Source organism: Galeopterus variegatus, unplaced genomic scaffold (assembly GCF_000696425.1).
Source record: "Galeopterus variegatus unplaced genomic scaffold, G_variegatus-3.0.2 Scaffold407, whole genome shotgun sequence".
In the NCBI taxonomy this organism is placed as follows: domain Eukaryota; kingdom Metazoa; phylum Chordata; class Mammalia; order Dermoptera; family Cynocephalidae; genus Galeopterus; species Galeopterus variegatus.
In genome coordinates this window covers 341,277-358,604 of record NW_007726518.1, presented here as the reverse complement: position 1 = coordinate 358,604, position 17,328 = coordinate 341,277, and the positions used below count along the sequence as shown (strand labels likewise).

The 17,328-nt window shown below is 49.3% G+C and overlaps 1 protein-coding gene across 2 annotated transcripts in view; it reads right to left on the bottom strand.

The window, feature by feature from the left end:
- Positions 1-8,727: 8,727 nt before the first annotated feature.
- CABLES1 (Cdk5 and Abl enzyme substrate 1) overlaps positions 8,728-17,328 on the bottom strand; it is a 60,564-nt gene continuing 51,963 nt past the window's right edge. For both annotated transcript variants that reach the window (XM_008568404.1, XM_008568405.1), the window contains 3 exons: positions 16,429-16,535; positions 14,858-15,065; positions 8,728-10,104 (listed from right to left, as the gene is read on the bottom strand). In XM_008568404.1, coding sequence (XP_008566626.1) covers positions 9,964-10,104; positions 14,858-15,065; positions 16,429-16,535 — 456 coding nt within the window. In that variant the 3' untranslated portion in view covers positions 8,728-9,963. The remainder of the gene's footprint in view (positions 10,105-14,857; positions 15,066-16,428; positions 16,536-17,328) is intronic.

Below are 17,328 nucleotides of genomic sequence, written 5' to 3'. Positions count from 1 at the left end.
TCCCCCCGAGGGCACGGTCCATGTTCCTCAGTACCCTCACAGTGCTTCACCCAATTTTAGGTCCAAAGCTGAGCATGTCATTATTGCTTCAGTAGCAGAGACCTGCGTTTGAGGTAAATTGGAATCAGATCAGTACTGTGGGGCCTGAAAAATCTAGAAGAGCCTGAGGTTTGTAGGCAGCCTGTTTGCGTGAGCTGATGAGGTCAATGAGACAAGCAGGTGAATGCAGAATATTGCAACGTTTCCACCCTTTGCTGCCCCTCCCTGCCTCCCACACACTCCCCTGCCTCAGGGACTCATGTTTCTGAGGCCTGAGATGAGATGGCCGTTGCAGGCATTAGTCAAAGAAGGTGTTTTTCAGAGCAGCAGGGTGGGCTGGGGGCTGAGCAGTAGGGTCAGATGTGAAACAGAGGGAGACAGGGGTTTCCCCCTCACTCCTGTGAGAACACAAGCATTGCTCTGGTCCTGTGGTGCACTGGGGACAGTGCTGGGGCCCAGTGGGCAAAGGCAGTCATGGCCCCAGAGCCTGTAGGTGCCCATGGGGGGAGGGGAAGGACTGTCACTGGCGAGGCTCATCTCCAGCATGTCTGTGACCCAGGGACTCCCAGGCCGGCGGAAAACTCGCTGGCATTTGATAAACTTGGCACCCTGTGGGACACCAGCCAAATTCTACCTTGTCCTAAGGCATGGAATTTATTTGTATTCTGTGGCAAAGCGGATTCCCCCTTCTCAAAGATGATCTGCCTCCTTATCCTCCACGGTCTTTCCCAACCCCCTTGATCAGGCGTGTCCCGCCCGCTCTATTGAGGTTGGCCGCAGCCCGGGCACTTGGTTTGAGGCTGAAGGTGAGAAACCAGCTAGGCCCCAGCTCTCCCATCTTTGAAACAGGAAAGGCAATTTAATCCCTGCATGGGTTTGTTGAAATAATTAAATGGAAAAAAGTGTGTAAGTATGCACGGTGCTTCATGTAGTACCCGGCATGCAGAAATAAGCAGTAAATGTTACTGTCATCCCTGATACCAGTGTCCAGGGGGCTTTCCATAGTGCTTGGCTTTAGGTGGCAGGACACTTGGGGCTTCCCAGTAGATGGAATAGGACAGTGAGGTAAATGACTTTAAAACCTATTAGCACTTCCATATCCAAGTGAGTGTGGAATATGTAGTCACACCGGAAGTCCTCATTCGTTCATTCGGGAAGCCACATAACAGGGTTGCCGACCAATAAGCACCAGTCTCAAAGCGCTCCCTGTCCTTAGGGAAATTAGAGTTTCTTAGGCTGGTTCACTTTCCCCCTCTCCACAATAATTATTCCAAACACTTTTCACTCCTTTCAAACTACCTTCCCCTGTTTGCCCTTTTCTCTCCTGATTAGAGGCCTCACCTCTCACTAAAGGGAAAATAGAAGCTGTCAAGTAAGAGTTCTCTCACCCTCCCAATGGCACCCCACACACCTGCCCGTATTTGTATCCCTCCTCCTTTCTGCAGTTGAGCGTCCTCTTCAACTGGGCCCCAATCTCTCTGCCTGTGCTCATTCGATTCCAGCTTCTCCTGCCTTCCCAGGAACTGGAGGGTGTCTCTCTTTTTTGGTTATTGAAGAAGAGTGAAAAACTGCTAATGAAGACAGTGGAATAGCAAAGTCAGGTAATGGAGGCAGTAGGTGTGGTTTTTCTCCTCTGCATCCAGGCCAAGTGTGAGGGGAGAAGGTTTTGGTTCTCAGCTTCTAACTTCTTCCCTAGATCTTTCCTTCCTTTCACAATTAAACTTCTCAAAAGAAGTTGTCTCTACTTGCTGACCCCATTTCCTCACATCTGTTCACTCCTGAGCCATCCAATCTGACTTCAGACACCTAAAACAGCATTCATTAAGGTCCTCAATTTAAGTCAATTGATACTCTTCAGGCCTCATCTCAGCAAAACATTGGTTCTTCTTGGGTCTCAAGTCTGCAGGCTTTGAACTGTAATGCACCATCAGCTCTCCTGTTCTTAGGCCTTCAGACTTGAACTGGAACTTATGTCATTGGCTCTCCTGGGTCTGCACCTTGCAGATGGCAGATCTTGGGATGCTCTGCCCTGGAGTGTGAGGGGGGCAGGCTCAATGGGGGACACAGACAAGCAGGCCAGGCAACCTGCCAGCCCCTCATCAATGTATTAGAAGTCCCCTCCTGCCCCTCTGCATGGGAAACCTCTCTTAGGGAGGAGACTAGAGGGAGAGAAACTAGGCAGCCCTGGCAGACACTGCTGAGGGGAATCTCCAAGGGCCACCTGCAAGGACCGCTGTCCAGGTGAGGTTGGCCTGGCCGTGGAACTCCCTCTTCTTGGTGGTTACCAAGAAGGAAGCCTGGGCACCACAGGGGCCTTATGATCACCCCATCGAGCTCCCAGTTAAGCACCTGGGGGGAACTGGGGTTAATAGCAGCAGCAAAACACCTGAAGCCCATTTGCTGGCCAACAGGTAGGGGAGCCGGGCACCACAGGGGCCTTATGATCACCCCATCGAGCTCCCAGTTAAGCACCTGGGGGGAATTGGGGTTAATAGCAGCAGCAAAACACCTGAAGCCCATTTGCTGGCCAACAGGTAGGGGAGCCACCTGGTTGAAGAGATTATGTGTCTCTTCAGGGACACCACCTGTCTTAGCTCCTGCATCCCCTGAGCTGCCACCAATGCCTCTGTCTGCCCAAGCAGTAGGGGCAGGAAAGCAGTTGCTTTATCATCCCCATTTGGTCCTGAGCTCCAATGTCTTCCTCTATAAACAGGGTTTGGTTTTTGCTAACTCAATTCAGTGGATGTAAAAAATAATAATTGTTACCATTTATTGTCTACTGTATGCCAGGCCCTGGGCCAGGCACTTACTGTACCATCTTTTACTGTACCATCTCATTTAATCTTCCAGAACCTCTCTGATGAGAACACTGTTCAGTGATCAGCTTACGGCCACACGGTCTGCTGGGCTCTGAAATGTTTTCCTTCCCTCCTATGCCTGCCTTTCCTTACTGTACCATCTCATTTGATCTTCCAGAACCTCTCTGATGAGAACACTGTTCAGTGATCATCTTACGGCCACACGGTCTGCTGGGCTCTGAAATGTTTTCCTTCCCTCCTATGCCTGCCTTTCCTAGAGTTAGCTGCTTCTGGGTTCCCTAAGGGATGCTGTTGAAAAATTGTCCCTTCTCTTCTGGTGCCTCCTGCTTTTGGCTGCATCATCTTCCCAGAAAAATGTTCTTGCCCTCAGGCTTCCCTTTGAAACCCCATTGTTACTTTCTCCAGTACTTACAGGAAACGGGAGGGCAGAGTAAGCTACTCCATTTGTGTCTTGTTTTTATTTTGTAAATAAGAATGAAAACTGGCTTTATGGGAGAAGGCAGCTGCCTTAGGAAAAATGATATCTGGCTAAGAAGCTCATAAAACAGAATGTAGGTTTCATCGGGGATGTCTACATATGTCTCAGAGGGGATCTGCTTCCTGTATTCTTGAAGCCAAGGTTTTTAAAAAATAATTTGTAGTGAGTGGTTTTGGCAGAAACCATCCACCCTCCTCACTGGACCTATTGGATTTTCTTTTTGGTCATCTTTTAGGATCAGTTCCTGTTTAGAGGCCCTGCATAAGAGAAACCCCAAGAATTCTAAGGTTCTGAGAAGAGGTCCAGGTGGGCAACTTCAGCTCATGGGAAGGAACCTGGATGCCAGCAGTGCCCAGGTGTACCCAAATTGCCTTTTTTCCTTTTTCATTTTTTGGAGAGGTGCGTGATTTTCTTGACCTTTCCAGTCCATTGTTGGTGCTTTTTCCAGAATGCTTTGGAAGTATGAACAATCCTGAACTGCCTGTGCTTGATGAGACACGATCTCCTGCTCTCCAACCAGGTGTATTAGGTAGGGCCATTGCTGGCACATGCAGTAGGAGCAATCGAAGTGAGTTCAGTGAAGGAGCTATTCGAGAAGGAGTGGTGAGACGAGACCCTGGGTCTAGCAGGGCCCTCTCGGTTGCGGGAGGGGGCTGGGAACACATAACCTGGAATCCAGTCTCCTCCTGCTCTCTGATTTCTGGTCAATGCCTCTCCTTCCAGAACACAAGCTGTAGCTGGAGGGCAAAGGAAGCTGGGTGTGTGGTCTATGGAATTAGCCCTGAGCAAGATGCTGAACAGAGGGACTTGATTCAGAGGCGCAGAGAACAATCTTCCCAGGGGGGGTCATTGTTGTGTGATGGTTCATTCAGCCCAAGCAGTATTAGGTGGCGAGTTCTGGGTAGCAGGCACTGTGGTAGGTGCTTGGAGATATGGCGGCGGATGGCAGTTCTGCCCTGCTGCGTCCGGTGGTCTAGAGCAGCAGTAAGGACTGTGTGAGGGTCTCAGTGCATCTTAGGAGGACCTGTGCTGTGCAAGTGGGGTGAATCGGAGTCTGCCTGTGACACTTGGGGGCTGTGGCACGAACAGCCTCAGCTTATAATCCATGAGCCATTCTTTGGCCCTGTGTGCTGTGGCCTTCCTTGCCAGCTGCCTGCCTGCCCAAGGTGTACTTAGTTTAGCCTTAGAGCAAAACAAGCTTGCGTTTCCCAGTCACACATTGATGGGAGGGACTGTAGCCAAGGAGCACGCAGAGCAGCAGGGCCAAAAGAATCTGTGTTAATGACAATGCACAGTGCAGAATCCACACATGCGCATGAGACACTGACTGGCGGAGTGCTGTGGACGTGGACAGCAGCCGTGCTGCACCTCAGGGCCATCTTCTACTTACTTTCAAAGCCCCTCAGCTCACCTGTCACAGAAGCGAGTTTTCCAAACAGCCCGTTCTATCGGGGGCCCATATTTGTGTCCCACATCAGAGATGGAGGCTGCTCATCCCTGAGAGAACAATGTTATGTGTTTAGTAGCCCCAGAGTTCCTCTGCCTTTTTTTGGTGGCTGGCTGGTCCTGGGCTCCACACTCTTGACCTTGGTGCTATAACATTGCATTCTAACCAACTGAGCTAAGCGCCAGCCCAGTCTCTCCGTTTTGACCCAAGCTTGAGGCCAGTTTCTGGGTCTTTGGAATCAGACAGATCTGTATTTGAATCCTACCTTTGTCACTTCATAACTGTGTGACATTTGTTGGGCATGTAATACAGTGTTGCAGAGCCCCAGTTCTCATCTGAGGGGAAGCAGATGAGGGGAGCAGGGCACTAATTTTAGCATTTGTTTGAGGGTTCAGTGAGAACCTGTGCTGTAAGTGTCTAGCACAGGGCTGGGTGTGTATCTGCTTGGTGAGTATTAAGTCCCCCCCAGCTCCACCCCCTTGTCAGACACCTCATCCAAGGCTTTAGCTGTCTACTGCAGTTCATGTCTCTGGCTTCTCGCCAACCTGTCCAGGTGCCTTTGTAAGAAGTCCCTGATTTCATTCGTACCCGTCTTCTGGCCAAGTAGCTAACTGGTTGGTTCTACTTTCTTGGCTGTCACTCGTGGGACCACACTTGCTCTCAGCCCACTTTGTCACCTGTGTGCACCGACTTCCACCCCTGCTGCCTTGGCCTTGTCCATTCCAGGCCCATCTTGGGAGATGCTGTTCCTTGCCTTTGTAAGAAGTCCCTGATTTCATTCGTACCCGTCTTCTGGCCAAGTAGCTAACTGGTTGGTTCTGCTTTCTTGGCTGTCACTCGTGGGACCACACTTGCTCTCAGCCCACTTTGTCACCTGTGTGCACTGACTTCCACCCCTGCTGCCTTGGCCTTGTCCATTCCAGGCCCATCTTGGGAGATGCTGTTCCTCCCCTGGAGCTTCCCTTGCACTGCTGAGGCTCCCCCTGGAGAGGAGCACCCCAGACCTGAGGAGGGTGCCTTCCTCTGCCCCCACTGGTCTCCCTCCAACTGGAAGCCCATTTAAGTGTAAGACATTTAATAAACGCAAGGTGGACCTCAGTGAATGTCCAGGCAAACTGGGATCCGTGATGTCCTCAAGGTCACGGTCATGACTATAGTCCCCAGTTAGAGCAGAGGGAAGCTCCAGCCCCCTTGATGGCCCTGATTCTCCACCATTGCATCTCTCTATCCTTGGGCCTTGAGAACCCGGCACACAGGGCTCATCTGAGCAGTGACCTTACGTGACTCTGGTTGAGGTGACCCACCACTGTAAGCCAGCTCTGTGCTTGGGACCTACATATTACATGTAGCTCAATTCAGTTGAAATCTTTTTGGCCCTTTGCATCCAGAAAATGTTAGATGAGACAGCTAGGTAAACAGATGTCAAAACAACCTCACAGTGAGAGGCTGGCACAATTATTTTTGGTATTAAACCAATCTACATGTTCTTTGCACCTTTCTCTTAGACCAACTCTATACGTGGTGGATAGTATCTTTTTTGTGCAATTTTATGTCCTATGCTTGCGTGGGGGAGTGGTGCCTCTTAGTTTGATATACACATACATTGCCCGGGGACCTTGCTAAGATGCAGCTTCTGCATGTGTATCAGGCCCTGGGGTGGGTGGCTGCTGCTGGTGCATGGGCCACACTGGGGAGCGGGATGGTGGTGGAGACAGAACAGAGGGAAGCAGCTCTTGCCAGGCAGCCTTGGTGGTTCCGCCAGCCCTCTGCTTGCAGGCTTTCTGGAACAGGCCGCCTGCTCCCACTCTGGATTCGGTCCCTTTGGCTTGGCTGTGTGGAAGTAGCAAGAGGACCATTCCCTTCACCTGTTATTTCCTTTTACAGCTTTTATCTCAGCTCTGGCTTTTATTGACGTGGGTGTTAGCAATACGTGACTCTAGATCTGATGTTTACTGCCTTCTCCGGCCCTCAGCCCTCTCCTACCTGGACCTGCTGTGAGCTGGCAAGCATTGTCCTTAACCAAACTGCCCCAACAGCCCCAGGGAGGTGACCTCAGGCTGCCCCTGGGAGGGGTGAGCCCTCAGGATGGCCCCCCTTCACACCCCCTTCTCTGAAGGACTTCTCCCATCGCTGGCCAGACAACACAAGGAACAGGTGACAGATCTGCCTGGTTCCAACTGATTTTGGCCTCCAGCTCCCCTCTCCCCCCACCATTTGCAGCTTGCAAGGCGGGCAGGAGGCTTCAGGTTCTCATGCTGTCTGTGGAGGCAGCCAGGCTGGCAGAGGGCAGAGGGCCGGAAACGTCTGCGAGATAAAGAATTCAGCAGCACGAGTGTCAAATAGTTTTATTTGCCGCTGGGGGATGGCACAGACAGGAAGGGATAACACGGAGGAGGAAAGCTTGCCCCTCCCCTGCTCCCGCTCACTAAGGTGGGCACGTGGTACAGAGTGATTTGTGTGGCAGGAGGGACCGCCCCACGCTGGGCTGAGCCCTGCCCCCCATGACAACAGAGTGCTAGGAGAGGTTTTGATCAGAAAAAAAAGCCAAGGAAAACTAATCGTATTTGCATTTTGTATGGATTACCTGTTTTAACATAGGTTTTCTATGGGGGAAAGGAGGGAAAGTGGTGACTTCTGTCACCGGGCTGGGGGACTCAGGCGGGACAGCTCCCTGCTGCCCACTTCCTCTGAGGGCAGCTGCACCAGCCTTTCTGCTGTTGGTCCCATCTTCCCTAGCAGGGCTCAGGAGAGGAGCCCGGGTCCCCAGGCCAGGTCCGGAGGAGCCGGCTCAGGCAGGAGCATGCGGCCAGGCAGAGCTTCCCCACAGATGTTTATGCGTGGGGAGGATTGGAGACACTTCTGGGCAGTCCTGAGAGGGACAGGGCCAGGAAGGCGTTGAAACTGCCCCTCTGTGGTGGAGGTCAAAGAAACCCTTAGAACCAGTCTGCTGAGTGGCCTCACTGCAGTCTCAGCCCAAGGCTGGGGAAGTGTCTGGAATGTTCCATATCCCAGGGGTGGCTCTGGGAGCTACCCGTGCCCCTCACCCTCATTCTAGTCTTCGTTTGCCTCCAGAAAGCTTGTGTTACAGACTGTTATGAGGAGACTGCTTTAAAAAATGCCTTCATTCTCAGCCTCTACCACTCCCTACTAAATGAAAACCAACAAAACTCCCCAGTCAGCAAATCCACAGGCTAACAGAGTTTAAAGTTAAAACGAGACTTTAAAAAGAAATGGATTAATAACTTAAACCCATTTCTTAAGTGCTGAAAACCAAATCACCCCAAATCCAAGAATATTAGCCCGATTTTAAGACACAGGAAGGACTCAGGCTTCCCTCCCCGTTTGGGTGGGTGGCCTGTGTTGTCCGATGGACACCCCCCCCACAGCCTCTCCCCCTGCAGACATTGCCAGGCAGCTCATCAGAGAGATGCGAGGTGACACACACCAGAGAGGAAGGTCAAGGGCATTTTGCAATTCAGTGATAGAGACACTCTGAATGCTTCGTGCTTCCCAGTTTGCTTTATAAGCAAACAGCAGGTGCACCCAAAATATCAGTTGATCTAGCTTCCCATCAGCCAAAGAGAATGTGCTAATCATATCCCTCCACCAAAATTGTCTTTCAACTGATTCTGGCCAGGGAAACTCGTTAGCAAAATATTTAGGACTAAACTCAATTAAATCTAAGACTCTGAAGAAGTCAAGTATTCTGTTTTGTCCCTCACCAGCTGCTGCTTGAGCTTCTCCACCATGTGACTCACATTCCCTCAAGCTCTGCTGACAGCCATATGTAGCCGGTTCCTCCAACATCTCCGGGGTGATGTGAGCAGCTCTAGATCTGTGACCTCAGTAGGGTGTGTGTGTGTGTGTGTGTGACCTGGAATAGCAGAGGAATTAGCAGTGGAGGCCGTGGTGACTGGTGAGACATGTGTCTACACACACACACATACATGTACATAGAAAATATTTTAATTCTTGTTTTACATGGCCACGGGCTTGCTTCAGTCAGGTGCCTCACCTCTCTCTTGCAGCTACGAGGTGCTGTGCCTCAGTACAGGTCATCCCAGCAAGTCAGTACAAATCTTAATCAAAATTCTGCACCGACAGCCCTGGGTACGTGGTTATGAGCACCACTGCCTCCTTAATCAATGCAACCCCAGCTCAGAATGTGGTTTGCCCCAGCTGCAAGAGCCTGAGAACACCAACCATGCGTCTCACCCCTACGCTGGATTTTTATAAAACACTTTTATATATACACATAGCACAATAAATGTGCTTATTATGCACTCTAACATAGAGCACAGGAATACACGCCATGGAGCACAACCCTGGCCATCTCCATGGTGGGGAAAGTGCGATGGTTAAATAGATGCCTGTGGGGGTGACAGCAGACAGCACAAAGGGACAGAGCATGCCACACTCCATGTCCTTCCATGCAACTCATCCAACACTGAGCACTTGTCTTCTTTGTCCCACTGGTGGTAGAAGAAGTAACAAAAACAGTGTGGCTTTCTAAGGGCGGAGGATGTCAAGCAGCCTGGCACTGAGAGTGAGTTATGTAGGAGTCACCTAGAAATAATTGCTGCCAGTCAGCCTGGCTCACGACCCCAGGCCGAGGCTGCTGTACAAAGAGCGGGCCAGCTTTGGGTGTCTGGGATTGGTGCAGTCTCTCTCAGGCTCTTGCTTGCTCACTCATCCACACACCCCAGGAGAAAGTATACTACTAATGGCTGATACAAAAATAGATTAGCACGCTCTTCTGACACAGCGAGGGTATCTCCCCAATCCTGTGGATTCTCTTCCCCTGTCTGCTCTAGCACTTCATGCTCTCAGTTGGAAGAGGTCCGGAGAGAAGGCCTTGGCCCAGGCTTGCAAGGTTTGTGTGTGCCCAGGAGGAAGACTGGGTGGGGCAGCTCAGGCTTCTTGCTAAGACAGCTGGAAGGGCCTGGCCTGTCTGTCCTCAGCGTGTCTCCTCTTCCCTTGCTCCAAGCAGCAGGCAGCTCACAGCTCCTCTCAGCTAACCAGACCAAAGACCCCATGAAAAAATTCCAGTACTGCTTTTCCACAAAAACATGTTGAAAGAAAGGAAAAGAAGGTTTGAATTGTGTTTTTGCATTTCCAGTAGTGAGTGCTGCTCCGCTGAGCTCAGAGGAAACCATCCTTGGCCCTCCTTGGGGCCAGTGCTAGGAGCTCTGGACCAGGCGTCTGTAGTGGGGCATGACTTCATGCTCTGGTAAATGGAGTGCAAATTCCAAGGCCACTAACACTGGGAATTCAAAGGCAATCAGTTCTCGCCTGTTCAGCCGGAACTTCTCTTCCAGTTTCTGCAACAAAAATAATTTAGTTTTAAAGTTAAAATCCTAGGCTTTCTCTAAGTGCAACCTCTCTATCCACCAGCCACTGAGTGTTTATGGAGAAACCTAGCACGGGCAAGACTGTGGAGAAGGAAGGGAGGCTCAGTATGCTTCCTGCCTTCAGTCCTGGTGCGGAAGGAATCCAGCCTTCCCCCCCATGGGCCTCCAGTCTGCCTGCAGCATCGCAGATATCATGTGACTTCATGTAATCCTCTCAATAATCTTGCAAGGTTGATGTGACATTTACCTCCATCTTACAGATGAGAAAACAGGCTCCAGGAGGTCAGGTAACTTGTCCCAGCTCACACAGGCCGTACACTGCAGCACAGAGATACGAATCTAACTGGGACTCAGACTCTACCTGCTACAACTATGTTATCAGGCTTAGAGCAAAGACCAAAAATACAGCAAATCACCCACAATAATAACAACCACGTGGTATGTTCAGCACTGGGTGAGCTGATTATATGCAGTTTGGTCCTTTCATCTTAAGCACAGGGACCCGAGTCCTGGTGAGGTCACCCACTTTCAGTGTCACACAGCTAGTATATATCTCAACAGGGCTAGCTCCCTGCCTACCCTGCCCCTCAGTGTACCCGACTAGACAGGCTGCTGGAGCCAGAAATGGAGGAGAACCACGGTACAGGCAGACATGGAAGGGCTCGTTTTTGCTAGGGTACATTCAGCTTTGGCTTAAACTCAGCTCTTGGCTTAAAAAAAAATCTCACCAACATAGCACTTGTTGACTGCATTGAGCATACAACTGGGCTGGGATTTTGTGTTAGGTTACTTGCTATTGCAAATGATTTGTGAGACCATTACTGTTATATTTTGTATTAATACTATCAGCCTTTGCTGTGTGGTATATTATTCAACTACAATTAAATGTGCATAACATTACTTATAATTTCTATTAATATTTACTACTTCTAAGGATTTGTTAGCTCAGCAAATATCTAAAATAAACCTATTGATTCTGAGCTCCATGTTCATGTATTTACTGTACAAGCTAGGTGATTCCGTGCCACTTCTTAAAATCAATAAAGCACTGACTTAAAGATTACTCTTTTTTATATGGTGAGTACCTATATTAGCTCCCTTTCTGCTTTTTCTCCTTTGCTACTGAAGATGGTTGGACAGCAAGACACAGGGGGCACTGTAGTAACCATGTCTTTCATTTTCTATACTCCGATGCTTTGACAGCTGGGGTCTTGCTGACCCTGGAGGGACTGCCCCTCCCGGCGTTAGCCAGTTCCTGGAGAGAGCAAACAGCTCACCCGTGGCTTTTCATCCAATCCAACCAACCCAGAACCTGCACCCCAACCACCTCCTCTATCAGCTCTCACTCTCTGGGCCACCTGCCTACCCCAGGCCAGACACCAGACAACTAGGGACAGGCCCTGTGCCCCGGACTCCACTGAAATCATTCATACTGGCCAATGCTGAGCCTGCTTCCCCTGCCTCGCCCACTCCTTTCTGCAGAACCCACGGGAAGGCTCTTGTCTGCGGCTCCTCCTTCTCCCTCGACCCCGGTGCTTCCCTGCATGGCCCGCATGGCATACACCTTCTTATGGACTGAATTTTGTGTGTCCCCCCCGCCACCAAATTCATAGGTTGATGCTGTAACCCCCAGTGTGATGGTATTAGGAGGTAGGGTGGCCTTTGGGAATAATTAGGCTTAGATGAAGTTATGAGGGTGGGGCCGTTATGACGGGATTAGTGTCCGTGTAAGAAGAGAGCAGAAAGCTTGCTCTCTCTCTCTCTCCGCAATTAAGGATACAGTAAGAAGACATCTGCAAGCAAGGAAGAGGGCCCTCACCGGGAATCAAAGTGGCTGCTACCTTGACCTTGAACTTCCTAGCCTCTGGAACTATGAGAAATTTTTATTGTTTAAGGCACCCAGTGCTAAGATACCCCTCCTTTGGGATCTATGAGTAACAAACTATCTTTTCAATGGCTATTGTCTCCTGATCTGGTAGCTTTACTGTACCTCATATTTTTTAGTAATATGCTGTATTTTAAAACAGGCATTCACGTATCTGTCCAAGGACATCAGTGTTTCTTTGCTTTGACAGAGCTCTCCTTTAAAAGAAAGGAGATAGCACCTTGTCAAACCCACACCCCNCCCATGGGCCTCCAGTCTGCCTGCAGCATCGCAGATATCATGTGACTTCATGTAATCCTCTCAATAATCTTGCAAGGTTGATGTGACATTTACCTCCATCTTACAGATGAGAAAACAGGCTCCAGGAGGTCAGGTAACTTGTCCCAGCTCACACAGGCCGTACACTGCAGCACAGAGATACGAATCTAACTGGGACTCAGACTCTACCTGCTACAACTATGTTATCAGGCTTAGAGCAAAGACCAAAAATACAGCAAATCACCCACAATAATAACAACCACGTGGTATGTTCAGCACTGGGTGAGCTGATTATATGCAGTTTGGTCCTTTCATCTTAAGCACAGGGACCCGAGTCCTGGTGAGGTCACCCACTTTCAGTGTCACACAGCTAGTATATATCTCAACAGGGCTAGCTCCCTGCCTACCCTGCCCCTCAGTGTACCCGACTAGACAGGCTGCTGGAGCCAGAAATGGAGGAGAACCACGGTACAGGCAGACATGGAAGGGCTCGTTTTTGCTAGGGTACATTCAGCTTTGGCTTAAACTCAGCTCTTGGCTTAAAAAAAAATCTCACCAACATAGCACTTGTTGACTGCATTGAGCATACAACTGGGCTGGGATTTTGTGTTAGGTTACTTGCTATTGCAAATGATTTGTGAGACCATTACTGTTATATTTTGTATTAATACTATCAGCCTTTGCTGTGTGGTATATTATTCAACTACAATTAAATGTGCATAACATTACTTATAATTTCTATTAATATTTACTACTTCTAAGGATTTGTTAGCTCAGCAAATATCTAAAATAAACCTATTGATTCTGAGCTCCATGTTCATGTATTTACTGTACAAGCTAGGTGATTCCGTGCCACTTCTTAAAATCAATAAAGCACTGACTTAAAGATTACTCTTTTTTATATGGTGAGTACCTATATTAGCTCCCTTTCTGCTTTTTCTCCTTTGCTACTGAAGATGGTTGGACAGCAAGACACAGGGGGCACTGTAGTAACCATGTCTTTCATTTTCTATACTCCGATGCTTTGACAGCTGGGGTCTTGCTGACCCTGGAGGGACTGCCCCTCCCGGCGTTAGCCAGTTCCTGGAGAGAGCAAACAGCTCACCCGTGGCTTTTCATCCAATCCAACCAACCCAGAACCTGCACCCCAACCACCTCCTCTATCAGCTCTCACTCTCTGGGCCACCTGCCTACCCCAGGCCAGACACCAGACAACTAGGGACAGGCCCTGTGCCCCGGACTCCACTGAAATCATTCATACTGGCCAATGCTGAGCCTGCTTCCCCTGCCTCGCCCACTCCTTTCTGCAGAACCCACGGGAAGGCTCTTGTCTGCGGCTCCTCCTTCTCCCTCGACCCCGGTGCTTCCCTGCATGGCCCGCATGGCATACACCTTCTTATGGACTGAATTTTGTGTGTCCCCCCCGCCACCAAATTCATAGGTTGATGCTGTAACCCCCAGTGTGATGGTATTAGGAGGTAGGGTGGCCTTTGGGAATAATTAGGCTTAGATGAAGTTATGAGGGTGGGGCCGTTATGACGGGATTAGTGTCCGTGTAAGAAGAGAGCAGAAAGCTTGCTCTCTCTCTCTCTCCGCAATTAAGGATACAGTAAGAAGACATCTGCAAGCAAGGAAGAGGGCCCTCACCGGGAATCAAAGTGGCTGCTACCTTGACCTTGAACTTCCTAGCCTCTGGAACTATGAGAAATTTTTATTGTTTAAGGCACCCAGTGCTAAGATACCCCTCCTTTGGGATCTATGAGTAACAAACTATCTTTTCAATGGCTATTGTCTCCTGATCTGGTAGCTTTACTGTACTTCATATTTTTTAGTAATATGCTGTATTTTAAAACAGGCATTCATGTATCTGTCCAAGGACATCAGTGTTTCCTTGCTTTGACAGAGCTCTCCTTTAAAAGAAAGGAGATAGCACCTTGTCAAACCCACACCCCTCTCATATTTTTTAGTAATATGCTGTATTTTAAAACAGGCATTCACGTATCTGTCCAAGGACATCAGTGTTTCTTTGCTTTGACAGAGCTCTCCTTTAAAAGAAAGGAGATAGCACCTTGTCAAACCCACACCCCTCCCCAAAGAGGCGGCCACCAGGGCAGCAGGAAGCTAAGATCTGTTGAATCAATGTGTCTGACGGATGCTCTGAAGGTCACACTGCCCACAGGTCCCCTTGCAATTACAGTGGCTTCTATGGCTGTGAGAATTTCATCCCTTGTAGTGCCTGAAAATGGATTTTTATGGCAAAACCCAAGGCTGGGGATCTTTGTCTTGTCAAAATGGATCATCCTCTGCTAAGACAGCTAGAGATGGGGCATCTGACATCCACTGCAGGAGGGAAGACTTCACTGCCCTCACTGCTATTACTTGTGAGGGATCAGAATCCTGCCAGGTAGGGTCACCAGCCAGGGTCCTTGTGGGTGAGGGCTCCCCCAGCCATCAGGACACCAGCCACTTACATCAATTAAATGCTTGACTTCATGTTTTTTTAGGTCACTTCCAACAGGGTCACCAGCCAGGGTCCTTGTAGGTGAGGGCTCCCCCAGCCATAGGACACCAGCCACTTACATCAATTAAATGCTTGACTTCATGTTTTTTTAGGTCACTTCCAATTTTGGCTGCTAACAGCACACACGCTCCAGCACACAGCTTCCGGTTCTGTTTGTTTAGCTTTCCCTTGAGAGCGAGCTTCTCAAAGTAGACAAAGGCCATGGCCACCGTGGGCTCCTCCAAGCCACAGTCCTCCTGAGCAAGCTTCCGCATCTCTCGCTTCAGACTAGAGAAAGACAGGAAGGAGAAAATAGTCCTGTTAGAACTTGGAGTTTCAGGAGACCCAAAAGAAAAAGACTAATCCATGTTCCCTTTCTCATTCCCAGAGGGTGACATGGAAGGGATTAAACCCCTAGCAGTATGAAAGTTACGTTCTGTGTGGCGGCCAGCCTTACACAGCTGGGATTTAGCCTCTTCTCTGCTGGTCGAGTTGTACAGACCACGTAAAGTTACTTTTATTCTTGCCCCAGACCCAGCAGGGCTGTGCTGTCACCATCGCTGCTTTCAGGATAACAACAAAGAGGTAGCCGACCAGGTAGAGAGTGACCAGCCAGGGCTCCAATGAACATGATGTGGGACACTGAGCATGAGTGGATGTCCGCGGGTCCCCCCGGAAACTAGGAGTAGAGCTGTCCACAGTTTAAGAGGGACACCATCTGGGGAGCTACAATCATTCCAGAGAGACGATTATAGAAATAAATGAGGTTTCTGGTCTAAGCTGCACCACGTATTGATAATGTTCATTAACTAGGGCACAGGAGGGGTTAGGCTAAGAGCATAAAAGCCAGTGTCCCTAGAAAAGCTGCCCAGCAAATAGACAAAGTTCATTTGAATACTTAATTTTTCTCAAAAATTTTTTTGATTCTTTGGTTGGAACATGCCAGAATCAACCCAGTATTAGGATACACACTTGTGTAAATGTCGGCATGTATTCCAACATCACGTTGGTTGAAAGTCCAGCTTCCATTACTATACAGACACGTGCACACTGATGTTTTGCTGTCACACAGTGCAGACCCCACAACACGAGTCAGCTCCTCTCTGGCCTGGCAGGGCCAGTCGTGTCGACTATTTGGCTGGCAGATATGGGTCAGCACAAAGCCGACCGAGTCAGTTACAGGGGCGGTACAGGCCTGACTTTGCTCTGGCTGCTTTGGTCACAGCTTAAAGATAGGGCTTGGCTGTCCTTTCTGGGTGGACAATTGTGGGCTGAGAGTCATCTCCTACCCTATGGCACCAATGCTTCTTTTCAACTTTGCCTGTGTTTGAGAAAACAGAGATCTGGATGCTGCCCCTTCTCTGAGTTTTCCATAACATAAACCTTACTGGACTGGTGAGCCTCATAGCATGAAATGATTCCTTCACTGAAGGCACATCCCCCCAGATCCATGTCAACTGGGTGTTAAGAGCTCTGCCGTGCCCTGCCCGGCCCTTCAGCACTCCTCCACGTCAAAGCACAAGTCAGCCAGCATCAGGCGACATGTCTCACTTCCCCAGAACCACAAGAACCATCGTGCAAAGGATGAGCTCAATGCATACTGGGAGAGGGGTTTGAAGGGAAAGTTCAAGGGGTGTCAAGCCTCCTGTACCTCCTTATTTTGCTGAGTGTTAACTTAATGTGAGGAAACTTCTCCTTGAAGGTCTCGTTCATGTCCTTCTTGAGATCTGAGGGCTTCACGTAGTCAATCACTGTGGTCTGTAACAGATTGGGCAACACGGGTCACTCTTTAAAATAAGGGTCATATGTACTAATGATGTGCAGGTTATGGCCAACTTACAATTCCCCAAGCCATCCAGCAACGGGAAAACTCAGATCAGAGCCACAACAAGGGCTCTGCTGAATCCTGGAGCCCGACAGGGGCAGTGGTCTTCCAGAGGCAGATGGAAAACAAATCGCCACTATTAGCAGGATGAGGCCACATTTAGAAAAAGTGGCCCGTGGACCATCAGGAGTTGGTGGCTGAGAGGGAGGCAGTCCCTCTCCCAGTCCCGCGTTTCAGCCTGTTCTACGCACAGGGCAGTGTTTACGGGCGTGAGATTTGGACTCGCACAGACCTGGGGGTCAGTCCACACTGGACCATTCATTAGTTGTCCGGCTTATGGGAGATTTATTTAATCATCCCAAATCTCAAGTTCCACATCTGTAAAATGAAAACAGTAACAGTACCTACTACACATGGCTATTTTGAGAACTATAGGAGAAACAAAATGCTCTGCACAGTGCCTGTCATACAGCAAGTGCTCAATAAGTGTTAGCTACTGCTTTTAAAATTTTTTTTAATGTAGTAAAAGATAATGACATAAAATTTACCATTTTAACCATTTTAGATGCACAGTTCAGTGGCATTAAGTACATTCACATCGCCGTGCAGCCATCGCCACCATCTACCTCCAGAACACTAACTCCCCATTCCCTCCCCCAGCCCCCGCAACCACCACCCCACTTTTTGTCTCTAGGAATTTGCCTCATAAGTGGATTCATATATTTG